Below are 15,458 nucleotides of genomic sequence, written 5' to 3'. Positions count from 1 at the left end.
TTAAACACTTCTGGGGCCTAATCACTGACATTGTGCAACAATTTCTATATTGCAGGAACCTGCGATACACACCCCTCAATGTTAAACATTCACACCCCCTGACAGTATAAGCACTCCCATAACCTGATATTCACTCCCATTATTACAAATCAGTAAACGCTCATTTGACTATAAATTGTCAAACAAATTATAAAGCCACATATCTCGACAATGAATAACTGTAATGTATTTCATGATAGCAACATCTGATTTTTTTGTGGTTTGTCCTCTTAAAACTCATCATGCTGTCCCACAAAGCTCTCCACCCTGCAGTACCTTCATGTCTCTCCTTTTTAGGGTGTCTACCACCCTAAGGCTATGTTCACACTGCGTACGAGTCCGGCCGCATTTCATACGCCGCCGTGCATGTGCGGCTGAAACTACGGGCGTGGGAAAAATAGACATGCGGACGGATGCGTACAAACCGCGAACATATGCCCGTAGTACAGTTATGCTTCCCTAGCTTGTTTCGAAGTGATCTGAGGCAGGTCATTTACTTGGAAATCTTCGCCCAGCCCCGTAAACCACACAGAACCTTTTGGATCAAAAAATCAAGTTCAATTTGGCTGAAATAAGTACTTCGTACGGGACCGCATGGCCGGGAAATCAACGGTCGTGAGTTTCAACATTTCAGTCCTTAAACAATGGTCTTTTTCATTTTTCACGGCGCCGTATACGATCCAGCCGTAAGCTCATACGTAGTGTGCATCGTGCGGGCGTATATTGTATACTTTCAAGTGAACGCATCAACCTCAAAACTACATGCGTATATTCGCGGTTCGCACTATGGCCGGAAACATACGCAGTGTGAACATAGCCTAAAAACACATATTGTTAAGAAAGCCTATCACATGCCCTAAGTTGTACCTATACCATAACCCCATCTATTTAGCAGTATCCTTCTTACACAATATACAAATACTGCTTAGTTGACTGGCTCATCCACCTCTATGGGTACTACCATATTTATAAAAAGATGTCTAGGCCAACACTATTTCTAAATAGACTTTAAGCTCTTTTGGACAGGGCCCCCAGTCCTTTGTTTGATTTGACAATTAGCTTAAATTCTGTAATGTCAGATTTATTTTGAATATGTACCCTTGGAATTGTAAAGTGCTTTGGAATATGCTGTTAGGAATAATAAAGAATATTATTATTAATAACAACTGCTAACATTTATTTTCAGGGTCCCGATGGTCCACCTGGTCCATCTGGAACAACTGGTCAGAGGGGTATAGTTGGCATGCCTGGTCAGAGGGGAGAAAGAGGCATGCCTGGACTTCCCGGTCCAGCTGTGAGTATCAAAAAACTGTTTTACATCATTTATATTGCTGTATGGAAGTAATGTGAAATAATGTTCAGCTATGGCAGATATTAAATTGTTTTTATAAAAAAAAAGAATGTAGCAGAGAAAACACAGTACATTATCAACCACGAAAATACTCCACAAAATAAACCTATATGGCTTCTTTCTTTTCCCTAAAGATAATTAGACCTGCTAGAATATAAAGGAACAAATATTAAAAATATTTAGTGTTTAACTGGTTGCAGTATTGGTATTTTACACTTTTTTAATGTTATTATGTTTACTTTTTTAGGGATCCCCAGGAAAAATAGGTGCTACTGGTTCCCCTGGAGAGAAAGGTCCATCTGGTCCTATTGGTCTTCCTGGCGCTAATGGTCCTGTTGGCGAACCTGGTGCAGAGGTAAATTAAGCCCTTATTTTTCTTGTAAAGCCAGTCAATAAATATACTGATTTAGTAAATGCCAATTTATTATTATATTTTATGTTGAAACACAGATATCTAGGTAGTGGGTTATCTTTGCACTTTTATTACTGGCGTATCAGATGAAAATGTTAAGTATAATGCAGTTTAGAGCTGTGGGTGTAACTAATATGTGAGCATTTTTTTTAGGGTCCACATGGGAATGATGGTGCCCCAGGACGGGATGGAGCTCTAGGAAAGCGTGTATGTGTGCTTAATTTTTACATAAATATGCAGACTTGCTATATTATTGTGGCAAGGTTAATGTATAATCCATGCTTTTTTATTGGTATCATTTGAATGCTCAAAAGTGGTTATCTAGCTTTAGAAAAATATGGCCACTTTTTTCCAGAGACAGCCCAACTCTCTATAGTTTTGGTGGGGTTTTGCTCAATTGCAAACCCCACCTGAACTTGAGAAAAGAGTGGTGCTGTCTCTAGAAGAAAGCGGACATCTTTTTCTAACCTTGCCCACCCCTTTCAGTAAGTGTTTGTCTAAACTCAAGTACGATCAAATTTTAAATGATCAATACTGATTTAATAATCCCTGAGCTTAGATGATCACTCAGTAAAAGCGTCTGGTGATCAATCTAATGAAGTGTCGGACAGATATCACTGTGAACTGGTTATACGTTATGCTGTAATAAATAGAAGGTGCAGAAGACAAAGAGGAGTCTAATGTGTGTGACTCTTCTAATGAGGATTGGTGGATATTTTGTTCCAATATAATGTGACTGATTTATTGAAATGTAGCATTGCCATAGTGAATATATCTAAGCAAAAAGTCGCAGAAAAGCAAAAAATTGCGCAAGCATATTCACCTGGTACTGACCAGTTGTAGGCCTGCACCTGTTTGTGCAACTTTTTAAAAAGTTGCAAATAATAAATTGGGTGTTAATCCTGGATTATGCAAACTTTTTGGTGAATACTCAAAACAGGCAGATAAAAAAAGCTGCATTTATAAAATATTCGCCCGTCGAATACTGGTTCATAAATAGAACTTAAATTATTCACCTAAAATAGGCGCAGAACCCTTAATAAATTTCCCCTAAAATCTATAACACCTATTGCAAGAATGTTGTGTGTCCAAACTATATTATTTTAATTAAAGAAGTCTCAAAAGGTGTCTATAGCCTTTAACTTCATGGGAAATATATTGGTGCATTTTTTTGTTTTAAAGACTTCTTATTTTAACTTACAATCCTAGGGAGATCGTGGTGATCCAGGACCTGAAGGTCTTGCTGGATCTCAAGGTGCTCCAGGAACACCAGGACCAGTTGGTGCACCAGGAGAAGCTGGAAAAAGGGGTGAACCAGTAAGTTATTGTTTACAACTTTAATTTAAAAAAAGTTTGTAATGTTTAAATATTCATAAAGTTACCATTGCTTATATTATACCAATGTGCCTGCATAGCCTGAGAATGTTTTGTTCTTTGTAATTATTCCTAGGGTTCCCGTGGACCAATGGGTCCCCCAGGAAGAGCTGGAAAACGTGGCTTGCCGGTATGTTGCTATTTAACTTTATTTTGTAGCATCAAATATACATAAAGCAGGGTTAATGTTTTTGTGCCTTGTTAAAGGGACCACAAGGACCTCAAGGTGATAAAGGTGATAATGGTGAACGTGGAGAAAGAGGACAAAAAGGACATAGAGGTTTCACTGGATTGCAAGGTCTTCCAGGTCCCCCTGTAAGTATTATCCATTCTATAAAAAATAATTGTAACTGAAAACTTTGGATACATACGGTAGCACACTCACCTGACAGTATTACTTATATATCCTGCATCTTTACAACAAGAAAATTGACTTGTCACATCAATGAACACATATTCATTTGTCAACAATCATTATGACATATACACTAATGTGACTTTCAGTACACGAGCTTGGCCAAATTGATGACCAAATCAAAGGATAGGCCATCAATATCAATTTTATGGGGGGTCTGATTTACAGCCACCCCTGACCTATACTTGATTAGCCTTAACACATAAGCCATACTGCTATATACATTCCTACTGACAGTGTAGTAGTAGCATGTATAATTGTTCCTGGCATGAAGGGGTTTTATTGTGTGTGGGGTTGCTTCAATGTGAGAATCCCAGCACTCAATAAGCTGTCTGCCTTAAACTCTGCAATCTATAGTGATCATGGCATTTAAGGGAGTCAATGTGTCAGGACCAGTCACACCAAACACACAGAGACAGTGAGCCCTGAGCTCAGCCCCTCCCACTGTCCCTACCTAATTGCCGCAATCTGCCCTAAAATGGCAGCGGACAACTTGGCGGCGATCCCTGGCCTGGATACGTGAAACAATAGACAAGACAAAACGAACAAACACAATAAGAATGGTCAGCAATCCGGGTCACAACAGTCTGGCAGCAAAGGTACAAAATCAGAATCCAAAAGAGTAGTCAGAAAACAGGCAATATGATCAGGGGCAGGCAGCAAGCAAGGGAGGTCAGAGATACAAAGCAGGAATCAGGAGAAACCAGAAACCAGAACACACAAGCAGGCAGAGACTAAGTCAATAACCGGCAAGGCACAGGCAGAAACAGAAATATTAAATAGGACACCAGGAACATAGTTCAGAAGATGATAGGAGGGATCAGCTGTCAATCACTGAGGCAAAGGCAGGTTAACCGTTACATGACCAGGGAAGCTTAGAAGAACAGACATGGGTGGGGCAGGGAAAACAATTAGCAGACCAGAAGGAATAAGACACAGTTCAGACAGGGCAAAAACAAGGCAAACAAAACACAGAAAAATGGCAGTCTTTGGCGCAGAGGTCCAATCTTCGCAGCAGAGGGTGGCACTGATGCCTTTTCAGGCGCGATCATGACATTACCCCCCCCTTTTATGAGGGGCCTCCGGACCCTCACCAGACCCAGGAGGAAAAGGACCTCTTACAATACAGGTCTCAACATTGCTAGAGATCTCATCGTCCGTCTCCCATTCATCAGAATCCGACTCCAAGAGATAGGTAACCCGTCTCCTGACAGATCCCCCATAACTGCTCAAATCAATACCAGACATAGATCCAAATTCTGCCTTACATGAGGACACAGACCTAGTACCATCACCAGGATATACAGAGCCAATTTCCACATTGCATGAATTAGACATGGTATCCTCGGCGGGACTCACAGAGCCAACTTCCACATTACATGAAGTCACAGACATAGCATTGGTAGGTTCATCAACAGGATAATGCACATCAGCACCACCCACAAGTACCTGGGCGCCCAGATGACTATCCTGGTTGTCATCTGGACGCTGATGATCTGGCTTCGGGGGACGCTTGGTACAATAGCTGATGAAATGTCCACTTTCCCCGCAGTAAAAACAGAGTCCATTCCTTCTTCTGAGTTCCTTACGGGCCAGAGATCTTTTAATTTTGCCCAGTTCCGGAGGTTCCTCCATGGTGACCAGAGGACGAGACATAGTAGGCAGAGGTTTGGAGGGGACAGAAGTAGGAACATTAATGACACAGGGGTGGTCTAGGCGTGGTATTAGCGTACGATCAATGGTAATCGCCAGGGAAATGGCCTCTTCAAGGGAGCTAGGGGTGGGGTGACTGACCCAAGCATCTCTGAACGTCACATATGTGTTCAGGTCCCCAGAACACTTGTCAGGCTCCGTGAGTGTGACCACTGGGGTGGCAGGAGTGGTAGCTGGTAGCTGCTGGGCCAATAGCTGGACCTGTTTGGCCAGCTCAAAAACGAGGTTAGCAAGACCCTCAAAACGGACAGATAACTCCTGTGCCGAGTCCATTACTGGCCACAAGTAAGGAGTTAGAAAAATATTGTATGGCCAGTTATTATGTCAGGACCAGTCACACCAAACACACAGAGACAGTGAGCCCTGAGCTCAGCCCCTCCCACTGTCCCTACCTAATTGCCGCAATCTGCCCTAAAATGGCAGCGGACAACTTGGCGGCGATCCCTGGCCTGGATACGTGAAACAATAGACAAGACAAAACGAACAAACACAATAAGAATGGTCAGCAATCCGGGTCACAACAGTCTGGCAGCAAAGGTACAAAATCAGGATCCAAAAGAGTAGTCAGAAAACAGGCAATATGATCAAGGGCAGGCAGCAAGCAAGGGAGGTCAGAGATACAAAGCAGGAATCAAGAGAAACCAGAAACCAGAACACACAAGCAGGCAGAGACTAAGTCAATAACCGGCAAGGCACAGGCAGAAACAGAAATCTTAAATAGGACACCAGGAACATAGTCCAGAAGATGATAGGAGGGACCAGCTGTCAATCACTGAGGCAAAGGCAGGTTAATCCGTTACATGACCAGGGAAGCTTAGAAGAACAGACATGTGTGGGGCAGGGAAAACAATTAGCAGACCAGAAGGAATAAGACACAGTTCAGACAGGGCAAAAACAAGGCAAACAAAACACAGAATAAATGGAAGATTATGGCCAAAATCGCAGTCCTTGGCGCAGAGGTCGAATCTTCGCAGCAGAGGGTGGCACTGATGCCTTTTCAGGCGCGATCATGACACAATGACAGGAGAAGTACCTGTCACTGACTGATCAGGATCCCCATGGCGTTACTGATCAATGCCATGCAAAAGCACAGCCTTGATCAGTATAAGCAAGTTTGGGTGAAGTGAATGTAGCTTAAAGGGGTTATCCAGCACTACAAAAACATGGCCACTTTCCCCACTCTCTTGTCTCCAGTTCAGGTGTGGTTTGCAATTAAGCTCCGTTTACTTCAATGGAACTGAGTTCCAAACCCCACCCAATCTGGAGAGAGGGGGGAAAAGTGGCCATGTTTTTGTAGCGCTGGATAACCCCTTTAATTGCAAACCACATCAGAACTGGAGACAAAAGTAGTGCTGTCTCTAGAAGAACATGTCCATGGTTTTCTAACACTGGATAACCCCTTTAAGTTACTGTGACATCTTGAACTAATTTAAGAAGGTAAATGTCAAATTTACAAAATCATGAAAAAAGCTTTTCTTAATAATGTTTGCAGCTGTCCTTTGCAGATCGGTAGTTTCTATAAACATTTAAAGGGGTTTTCTTGGAAATAACTACTTAGGATAGAGCATAAATGTCTGATCATCAGGGGTTTGACTTCCAGGACCTACCTTTACAGCTGAATCTGCTACTGCAGCTCAGCAACAAGGCACAACTTTAGGTATATAGTATATTACATGCATGCTAATATGTCAATATAATATAATGAATATTATATTATATATTATAGTATAACAAAAAATATTTTTAGTGTTTTTCCATAAGCACAGTTTTACATAATTTTACTCTGAATACCCCTTTAGGTGCCTTTCATACCCAAAGACTTGACATTACCATAAATGTTTAATATAATATATTAATGTAATGTGGAACCAAAATGTTTAATGACAATTTTTTTGATAACTAAAGATATCACATTAATAAATAATCAGAAAATAGAAAATTTTCAGTAAATTGCAACTCAGGGGATGCAAAACCAGGGACACACTTTTGTCAAAAATATATATCACAGAATTTGGTATGTTATACTGTAATCTTTTTTTCTGATCTTTTTTTTTTTTTGTAGGGTCCGATTGGTGAACAAGGAGCTACTGGACTTCCTGGACCTTTTGGACCCAGAGTAAGATTTGTTCTGCTTTCCACAGTTTTGTTATTGTTTTTTTAAGGCAATGTGTTAATAACACACATTTATTTCTGAATCATTCCAAAATTATGCATCTTTTTGTGTAGGGCCCTCCAGGACCAGTTGGACCTCCTGGTAAGGAGGGTAACCAAGGATCTTCTGGACCAATTGGACCTCCTGGTGTTCGAGGTACTGTTGGAGAAGCTGGCCCAGAGGTAATAACCATAATTATTGCATTAAAAAATTTATGCATAAGGTCATTGTACATAAAATGTAATTAACAAGAACAATTACTTTCTATTTAGGGTCCTCCTGGTGATGCTGGTCCACCTGGTCCTCCTGGTCCACCAGGACTTCTCACAGCTGCCCTAGATGATTTAATAGGTGGCTATGATGATACCATGCCAGATCCACTTCCAGAGTTTACTGACGATGAAGCAACTGGTGATGCTAAAAAGAATGATCCAGGGGTTCAAGCAACTCTAAAATCCCTTAGTAGCCAGATTGAAACAATGCGCAGTCCTGATGGCTCCAAAAAGAATCCAGCACGTACATGCGATGATTTAAAACTTTGTCATCCCACAAAGAAAAGCGGTAAGAATACTACAAAAAAAAAAAAAGTTTTAGATGCAAATATGTATGACCGTGATGGCGAACCTGTGACATGCGTGTAAGCACTCACACACGTAGCCATGGCCGCATGCTAGCTCCAAAACAGCCTTGCCGCCTTACAATGATGCCTGAACCCACTATGTATTCCCTGCCCCACGTACTGTCCAGACACAGCTACTGTGACGTCACCCGGAACAGTAGCTGCGTACGGCTGGCCTGAGCGGTGCCGTGCTCCAGCCCCATCTTGCTCCTACCTCCAGCCCGGTCTTGCTCCTGCCACCTGCCACCGTCTTCCAGCACCACAACCCGCGTCCTGGATCGCAACAGTATTGTAAGTGTGTGTGTGGAGGGATAGTGGTTGCGGGATTGGTGTTGGGGGATGGGTCAGGTAGTGTGTGTGTGGGGAGGGATAGGGCCAGGTGAGGCATTGTGTCTGTAGGGATGTGGTCAGGTAGGGTAGTGTGTGTGGGGATGTGGTCAGGTGGGGTAATGTGTATGTGAGTGAGGGGGTTCGGTGGGGTATTTTGTGTGGGGATGGGGGTCAGGTGGGATAGTGTGTATGTGTCAGGTGGGGATGGGGGTCAGGTGGGATAGTGTGTATGTGTCAGGTGGGGTAGTGTGTGTGTGGAAGGGGCAGGTAGGGTAGTGTATGGGGAGGGATGGGGGTCAGGTGGGGTTGTGTGTGTGCGGAAGGGTAAGGTAGGGTAGTGTATGGGGAAGGATGGGGGTCAGGTGGGGTAGTGTGTGTGTGGTTTGTAGTTTACTTCACACAAAAATAAATTTTTGGTTTATTAAGTACAGTTATATATTACAAATACATATTGTTGTTATTTAAACTATAAATATCGCAAAATTATGGTGCTTTTTCTCGAAGTGACACACCATCCAGGGGTTTTTGCTGAATGCTGACACACCAAGCACAAAAGGTTGCCCATCACTGGTGTATAGGATTGTTTCCTTTACCCTTTCCAGTCTGACACAGTGCTCTTTGTTGCCTCCTCTTTCCATGTCGGGAACGGTCTGGAGCAGGAGAGGTTTTCTATGGGGATTTGCTACTGCTCTGGTCAATTTCTGTCATGGACAAAGGTGGCAGCAGAGAGCAACATCAGACTAGAAAGTTAACCCCACTTCCTGCAGGACAATAAGCAGCTGATAACTACTTGTTTTTAAAAAAAGATAGATGTACTTTACAAATCTGTATAACTTTTTGACACCAGTTGATCTGAATTTCCCCTTTAATACCCCTTTAATTTTATAATTAAATTGATATACCCCTTTAAGCTAATACTATGTGCTCTGTGCGTTAACAGGAGAATATTGGATAGATCCAAATCAAGGATGTTCAGAAGATGCTATAAAAGTTTACTGTAATATGGAAACTGGAGAGACCTGCATATCTGCAAATCCTTCCAAGATACCTATTAAGACTTGGTGGACTGGCAGGAGTGGAGATAACTTCAAGCCTATATGGTATGGTGTGGATATGAACAGAGGATCTCAGGTAAATAAATGAAGTACAACATATGATACTATTATACCATTTTCTTATGTATATTTGGTTCAACTGCTGGAACCCCCAGGATTCTAAAAATGAAGGAGCCACACACTACATCACTTGCATAGTTTTTCCCAGCACATTACAATACACCATGGGAATATCTCTTTCATACATGTTGGTTTAAAATATATGGGGAGTTTCCTGTAAGCTAATGCATAGGATACACGGGCATTTCCCTTTGTCATAGCATTCATAATCATATATTATAGCTTTGAGCTAGTAGTGTACATCTTTGTTTTTTATTTTGTTTTCTTATTTCTATTTTTTTGTAGTTTGTCTATGGGGAAAGTGATTCACCAAATACGGCTGTGACTCAAATGACCTTTTTGCGTCTTCTATCAAAAGAAGCTTCACAAAATATTACCTATTATTGTAAAAATGCAGTGGGATACTTAGATGAAAGAAATCAAAATTTAAAGAAAGCCGTAATACTCAAAGGTGCTAATGATCTTGATATTAGAGCAGAAGGAAACAGCCGCTTCAGGTACACCGTTTTGGAAGACACTTGTTCGGTAAGTTAAGCATGCAACAGATATACTGTAATAAATAACAATGCAATGTAATTGGTAATAGTTGTGAACAACATCACATTTTGTTTCATGTTTCCAGCTGTACAACCCAAAAGAACCATATGTATAGAATGCATATGTATAGAACCTATGATCCCTTCCCCTTCCCTGTATCCATGCCCTCCTTGGTTGAACTTGATGGACATGTGTCTTTTTTTAACCGTATTAACTATGTAACTATGTACTATGATGAATGTATGGTGTTATGTGCCTTTGTATAGAACACCATGTTGCATATTACATAGATATTCTTCCCTGTAAGCAATGTTTCTGTGGAAGATTATCTCCATAACACAACTTCCTATCAATCTAATGACCCTTTTCTCTGTCTTATATATGTGGAATACAAGAGAACTATTATCTGTTTACCTCTTACAGTAGGTACAGTATGGAGGTTCAGTAGGGCCATATACCTTGTTGCCCATAAACCTTAGACTAAAGTCAGCCTTCGGCAGGTTTTGATGATGACGATGGTGTTGAGAAAGGTTAGGTGTGTTGGATTTCCAATGTTCAACCCTATAGTTCTGTTATGGTGTGTTTACACACATACACAGACATTATCTGACAGAAGAGAAATCTCAGCCTTTCCTTTATGACCTTGTTCCCTGTTTACAGTCTGTTTCTGGCTTTGGCTTTAAAACCTCTCAGATAATCTGTGTAAACACCCCATTAGAGATGAGCTATTGCCAGAGTGGTCTCTCCATAGAGCAGAGTTCCTCATCTCCTGTCCTTCAGTACCCACAACAGGTCCTGTTTTGTGGATTTCCTAAGTGTTATATTTATGGCCAGTGACTCAATTATCTTCTTATGCATTCTTTGCAAGGCATATCGCCAAATCATGACCTGATACTTGAGGACTGAAAAAACACATAGAGCACACATGTTTTTTGATGTTGAACATTCATGTTTCTGGGAGGTTGGGATCGATAACTGGTCTATAGCACTACTGTGTTACCAGGTTTATTGTTGGTTAAACGGTAAAGTGACACTGTCACCCCCCTTTTGCATTATGACTTCTCTACAAATGTGTAAAGGGTAAATTTTGCAGTTTTCATATCTTATTTTCTATTGTACGTCATGGTGCTTGTTCCAATAAAAAGTGATCTTTTATCATCTTCAGATTGTGCTACCTGGGCGTGGCTTCACGGGTGAAGCGCCACTTAGCCCCGCACACATCACTACCGCAGGCCCTGCCCCCTGTGACGTCATAACCACATAGGCCATTGGAATAGGCCACCCTAAAGGTCTAGGCCCCACCCCCTAGGTCGGCCCATACCAATGAGGGGGTGGGGCCTATGTGGTGATGACGTCTCAGGGGCACAGGTAGGACAATTCACAGATGATAAAAGATCACTTTTTACTGGAACAAGCACCATGACATATGGGAGAAAATAAGATGTGAAAACTGCTAAATTTACCCTTTACACCTGTGTAGAGAAGTCATAACGCAAAAAAGGGGTGACAGTGTCACTTTAAGTACACGTTATAATAATTTTATGACTAAATTGACAACTTGATGGGAATGTCCATACATGGTCCAATGATTGCAGACAGTATGAGACTATGCACAGACATAGTCTCTTGACAAGAGGAAACTACAGTAGTTGTCAATTAGTGCTGAGCTACAGTGAATTTTTGTGAAATCCTATAATATATCCAGATCACTGCAGAATTTGCTGTTCTAACATCTTTGGATCCTCGATACTGCAACACAAACAAATTATAGACCCCACACAACTTTTTAGTTTATACCAAAGACCCAACCCTAAATGAATGCTAATGTTGTGACAAAAATAAAATGCTTACAGGACATCTTCTGGAGAACTCCAATTTCCATAACATTAAAGAGTCACATTTTATAAAGAGAAACACATTTTATAACATGCTTAATTACAGGTGGTGTCAGATAGATGCTGCCAAAATTATCATGAACATACCCATATTGCTTTTGGTGAGCATCAGATCTCCTGTACAGTCGATTGCTTCCCCCACTTCCTTATCCCCACCCACCAAGGCTTATTGGGGCTAACAATTCAGAGTTCAGTCTCCTTAACCTGTGCATAAGCCACTTTTTAGAATCTACAGTGCATTTGACTTAGCAAAAATCGCTATGTAAACAACAAAGGTAAGTGGCAATAAATACATCCCTTTTTCAAGCTAACAGGTTCCTATTTGTTTCTTTTCAGAAGCGCAGTGGGAGCGTTGGCAAAACTGTGTTTGAGTACAGGACCCAGAATGTGAAACGTTTACCCATTATTGATATCGCTCCTGTGGACGTTGGAGGTGCAGACCAAGAGTTTGGAGTCGACATTGGGCCAGTTTGCTTTTTGTAAATCACACCAACAAACAATCTAGGAACTTAAACTGACTGAAGTTATCCTGAGACTCTTGAAAACTATAGCTGGCTGTGCACCAGCACTGTACATACAGTTGTCCATTATTTTCCTTTTTTTTTTTATTAACTACTTGGCCTTCCTTCAAAATATTTATTTTCCGTTTTTAAGCCATCTTAAGAGCAGAAAGATTATGAATGGATCAATACTTTTTATAGAGTTCACTATGTTTGCTTTACGTTGAATAAATCTCCCAAATTAAGAAAAGTAGGGACATAAAAGTAGGGACATAATAATCATGGTTTCCTGTGTTTGCCAAGGTTTAAAACAATCATTTTTTTTCCAGCTTGATGGACTTCTGCTTTACAACATTTTGGGATTAATTCATCAAGCTTTATACATTTACCATTGTTATTTTTTTATTGCTGCATAAGCTAATGTTAGTAAAAAATTGCAGTTCTAAAATTAGATCATTTGTATGGATTGGTTGTATGCACTATGCTGTACGCATTGAATACAATCTTAAATACAATCTTGGTGAAGAAACGTTTTACATTGATTTCAGACTCCTAGTTATAGAAAATTATCCATGAATATCTGTATTGTTAGTGAAAACTTGCAAAGCTTGGCGGATTTCCCATTTTGGATTTATTTTCATTGGACTGTTATTTTTCAGGATTTTTTTTTTGTTAGAATTTTATATGCTCTTTGTTGTACTGCAAAGAGCATAAAACAAAAAATATTTATTTACAAAATATAAAGACAATATATGGTTTGTTGTTTTCAACTCTTCATCGTGTCAGTAGCATGTAACTAAATGCATTGCTCTAAAGAATCAGTTACTGGTAAGCATTTAGGGGATTACATTGTAAGAAGAAAACTGTTATGTACAGTACATGAACAATATTTCTATTTTTTACCCACAAATTGTCAAGTGCAAAAGGATTCAAAGTTTCTTAGCATAAGCTACCTCATCTCTAGATGCTGGGATGCATATACAATAGTTGTATTTCTTGTTAGATATTAAAAGGTGCTATGCTTTTGTTGTTCTTCAGAGAATGGGGAGAGTCAGTATACATGTTTGATGGTGCTAAAATTCCTTTTGTAAGATCCTGAATAAATAAAAAATTGACAGCTGCCCATATATTATTTATAAGTGGGCTTAGTGCGCTTTTTAATGCTTACAAAACCAAATAGTATATATATATATATATATATATATATATATATATATATATATATTTATCCGTGGTTCAGTGGCAAACACTGCATTTAAAAAGGAGCATACTATTAGCAATAACCATCTTGTATCTTTGCAAATCTTTTATTTGCTTCTCTTTGCTGAGTGTGGAATTAAAAAAAAAAGGAAAAAAAAAATACACTCCAAAATGTATTAAACTGTAGACATAGCTTGGTGTCACTTTTATTGTGGTAAGGTAATGTATGAGGTAGATTGTACTTTCTCTAATGCAATATAAATATGCATTGCAACACATAAAAGCATATGCCTCCCTCATCCTGTTATAGAGAACAAAATATTGTTGTGTTGAGTGTTGTAAATTGGGACATATGAGTACTAACCAGGGAAGGGTAAGGTGAAAACTAACTCTGAGGTAAATACAAAAATGACATGTCAACATGAAAGTAGCAGAAAAAAAAGGGTCCAGCCTATAGCCCACATTGTTTGTCCACATTTTTTTAAAATTGTTTTATAACCATAGACAGCAGAAAAATGGACCAAAAGCACAATATGACAGGATTCACCCACTGGATTTTGGACCCCCCCTTTGACTTACATGGGGGGTAAAAGGGGTTATTTTGTCTCTGTCCCTTAAATGCACTGTGCCGTCTCAGTCAGTGATTGGCTGAGTGGGCTGTCACTCTGATCTTGGGAGTGACACCTCGCTCAGCCAATCGCTGGTCGTGGTGCTGTCCGGTCTGAGTCGGTGGTTGGCTGAGCAGACTGGAAACAGCTGCGATCTGTGGTGGACATCGGAGACCTGTAGGGAGAACATTGGGGGGAGCGCATACTGTTAAGCATAGACTTTTTTGTTTTCTTTAACAGTAGTGTATTAAAAAGTGCGACCTCTGTTTTGGACCAGGTTTATAATTAACTTTGCAAAAATTTCAGTTCTGTAATAAACCAAACTTTTTGCACAGTTCGAAACAAATCTGGGTTTGGGAAATTCGATTTTCTGATTTCTAATTTTAAGCCATTCTATGCATTAGGTTATGTTCTCACAATTTTTTGGGCTTTATCAGCTATATCAGCTCAAAAAAAGTCCCAAAATACTTAATGTGAGTCCAGTTATTTTGTGTTCCTGATCCATTTGTTTTGGCTGTTTATGGCTAAAGAAAAAAAACATAAAAACTTTTGGGGACATAGCGAAGACCAGCGTACTTGTACATCATTCTTAAAGTAGGATCCACCCCCTCTTCGTTGGCCGGATTCACTAAGAGGTGCACGCAGCTGGTCTTACTCCCACGCAACAAATCTGCGCCTGCTTCAAGGTGTAGATTTATATCATGATTTATGCCTATGAGCAGATGTAAGTCATGATAAACCAGGTGTGGGAGGAGGCCACACCTCCTTCCCGTCTTGACGCACCCCACCCGCCCATTGGGGACGAGCGGGGGATACAACAGGCATACTCCAGGGAGAAGGGGCAAATCTGCATCTTCTTCCTGACGTACGCCAGGGGCGCAAGTTTATTAAAGTTTATTAAATCTTAAGTCTTTGGACGTATTTCGGCCGCTTATTTAGACGGCTGTCATTCTGAGAAAATTGGCCACAATTTTCATAATACAGCCATATTTTTGTCTCAAAATGACAGATGTCCAAAAAGATGACAAAAAGACGGCCAAAAAATTACTTTGTGGGAACATAGCCTTGTAAGGACTTGGAATTTATCTCTTTTCACTATTAGGCCATTATTCACACAATGTTTTTTCTTGTCTGTTTA

The 15,458-nt window shown here is 40.4% G+C and overlaps 1 protein-coding gene across 1 annotated transcript in view; it reads left to right on the top strand.

The window, feature by feature from the left end:
* The window catches only part of COL5A2 (collagen type V alpha 2 chain), a 130,561-nt gene extending 116,922 nt beyond the window's left edge, over nucleotides 1-13,639 (top strand). Inside the window, exons 43-54 of the mRNA XM_069983514.1 lie at nucleotides 1,226-1,333; nucleotides 1,638-1,745; nucleotides 1,956-2,009; nucleotides 3,012-3,119; nucleotides 3,253-3,306; nucleotides 3,384-3,491; nucleotides 7,367-7,420; nucleotides 7,531-7,638; nucleotides 7,729-8,017; nucleotides 9,346-9,536; nucleotides 9,866-10,105; nucleotides 12,349-13,639. Of these exons, the coding sequence (XP_069839615.1) occupies nucleotides 1,226-1,333; nucleotides 1,638-1,745; nucleotides 1,956-2,009; nucleotides 3,012-3,119; nucleotides 3,253-3,306; nucleotides 3,384-3,491; nucleotides 7,367-7,420; nucleotides 7,531-7,638; nucleotides 7,729-8,017; nucleotides 9,346-9,536; nucleotides 9,866-10,105; nucleotides 12,349-12,495 (1,569 nt within the window). The 3' untranslated portion in view covers nucleotides 12,496-13,639. The remainder of the gene's footprint in view (nucleotides 1-1,225; nucleotides 1,334-1,637; nucleotides 1,746-1,955; nucleotides 2,010-3,011; nucleotides 3,120-3,252; nucleotides 3,307-3,383; nucleotides 3,492-7,366; nucleotides 7,421-7,530; nucleotides 7,639-7,728; nucleotides 8,018-9,345; nucleotides 9,537-9,865; nucleotides 10,106-12,348) is intronic.
* Nucleotides 13,640-15,458: the final 1,819 nt, after the last annotated feature.

This window comes from Dendropsophus ebraccatus, chromosome 9 (genome assembly GCF_027789765.1).
Source record: "Dendropsophus ebraccatus isolate aDenEbr1 chromosome 9, aDenEbr1.pat, whole genome shotgun sequence".
Lineage (NCBI taxonomy): Eukaryota > Metazoa > Chordata > Amphibia > Anura > Hylidae > Dendropsophus > Dendropsophus ebraccatus.
Note: the sequence above shows the minus strand (reverse complement) of the source record. Positions and strands in the feature narration are given on the sequence as shown.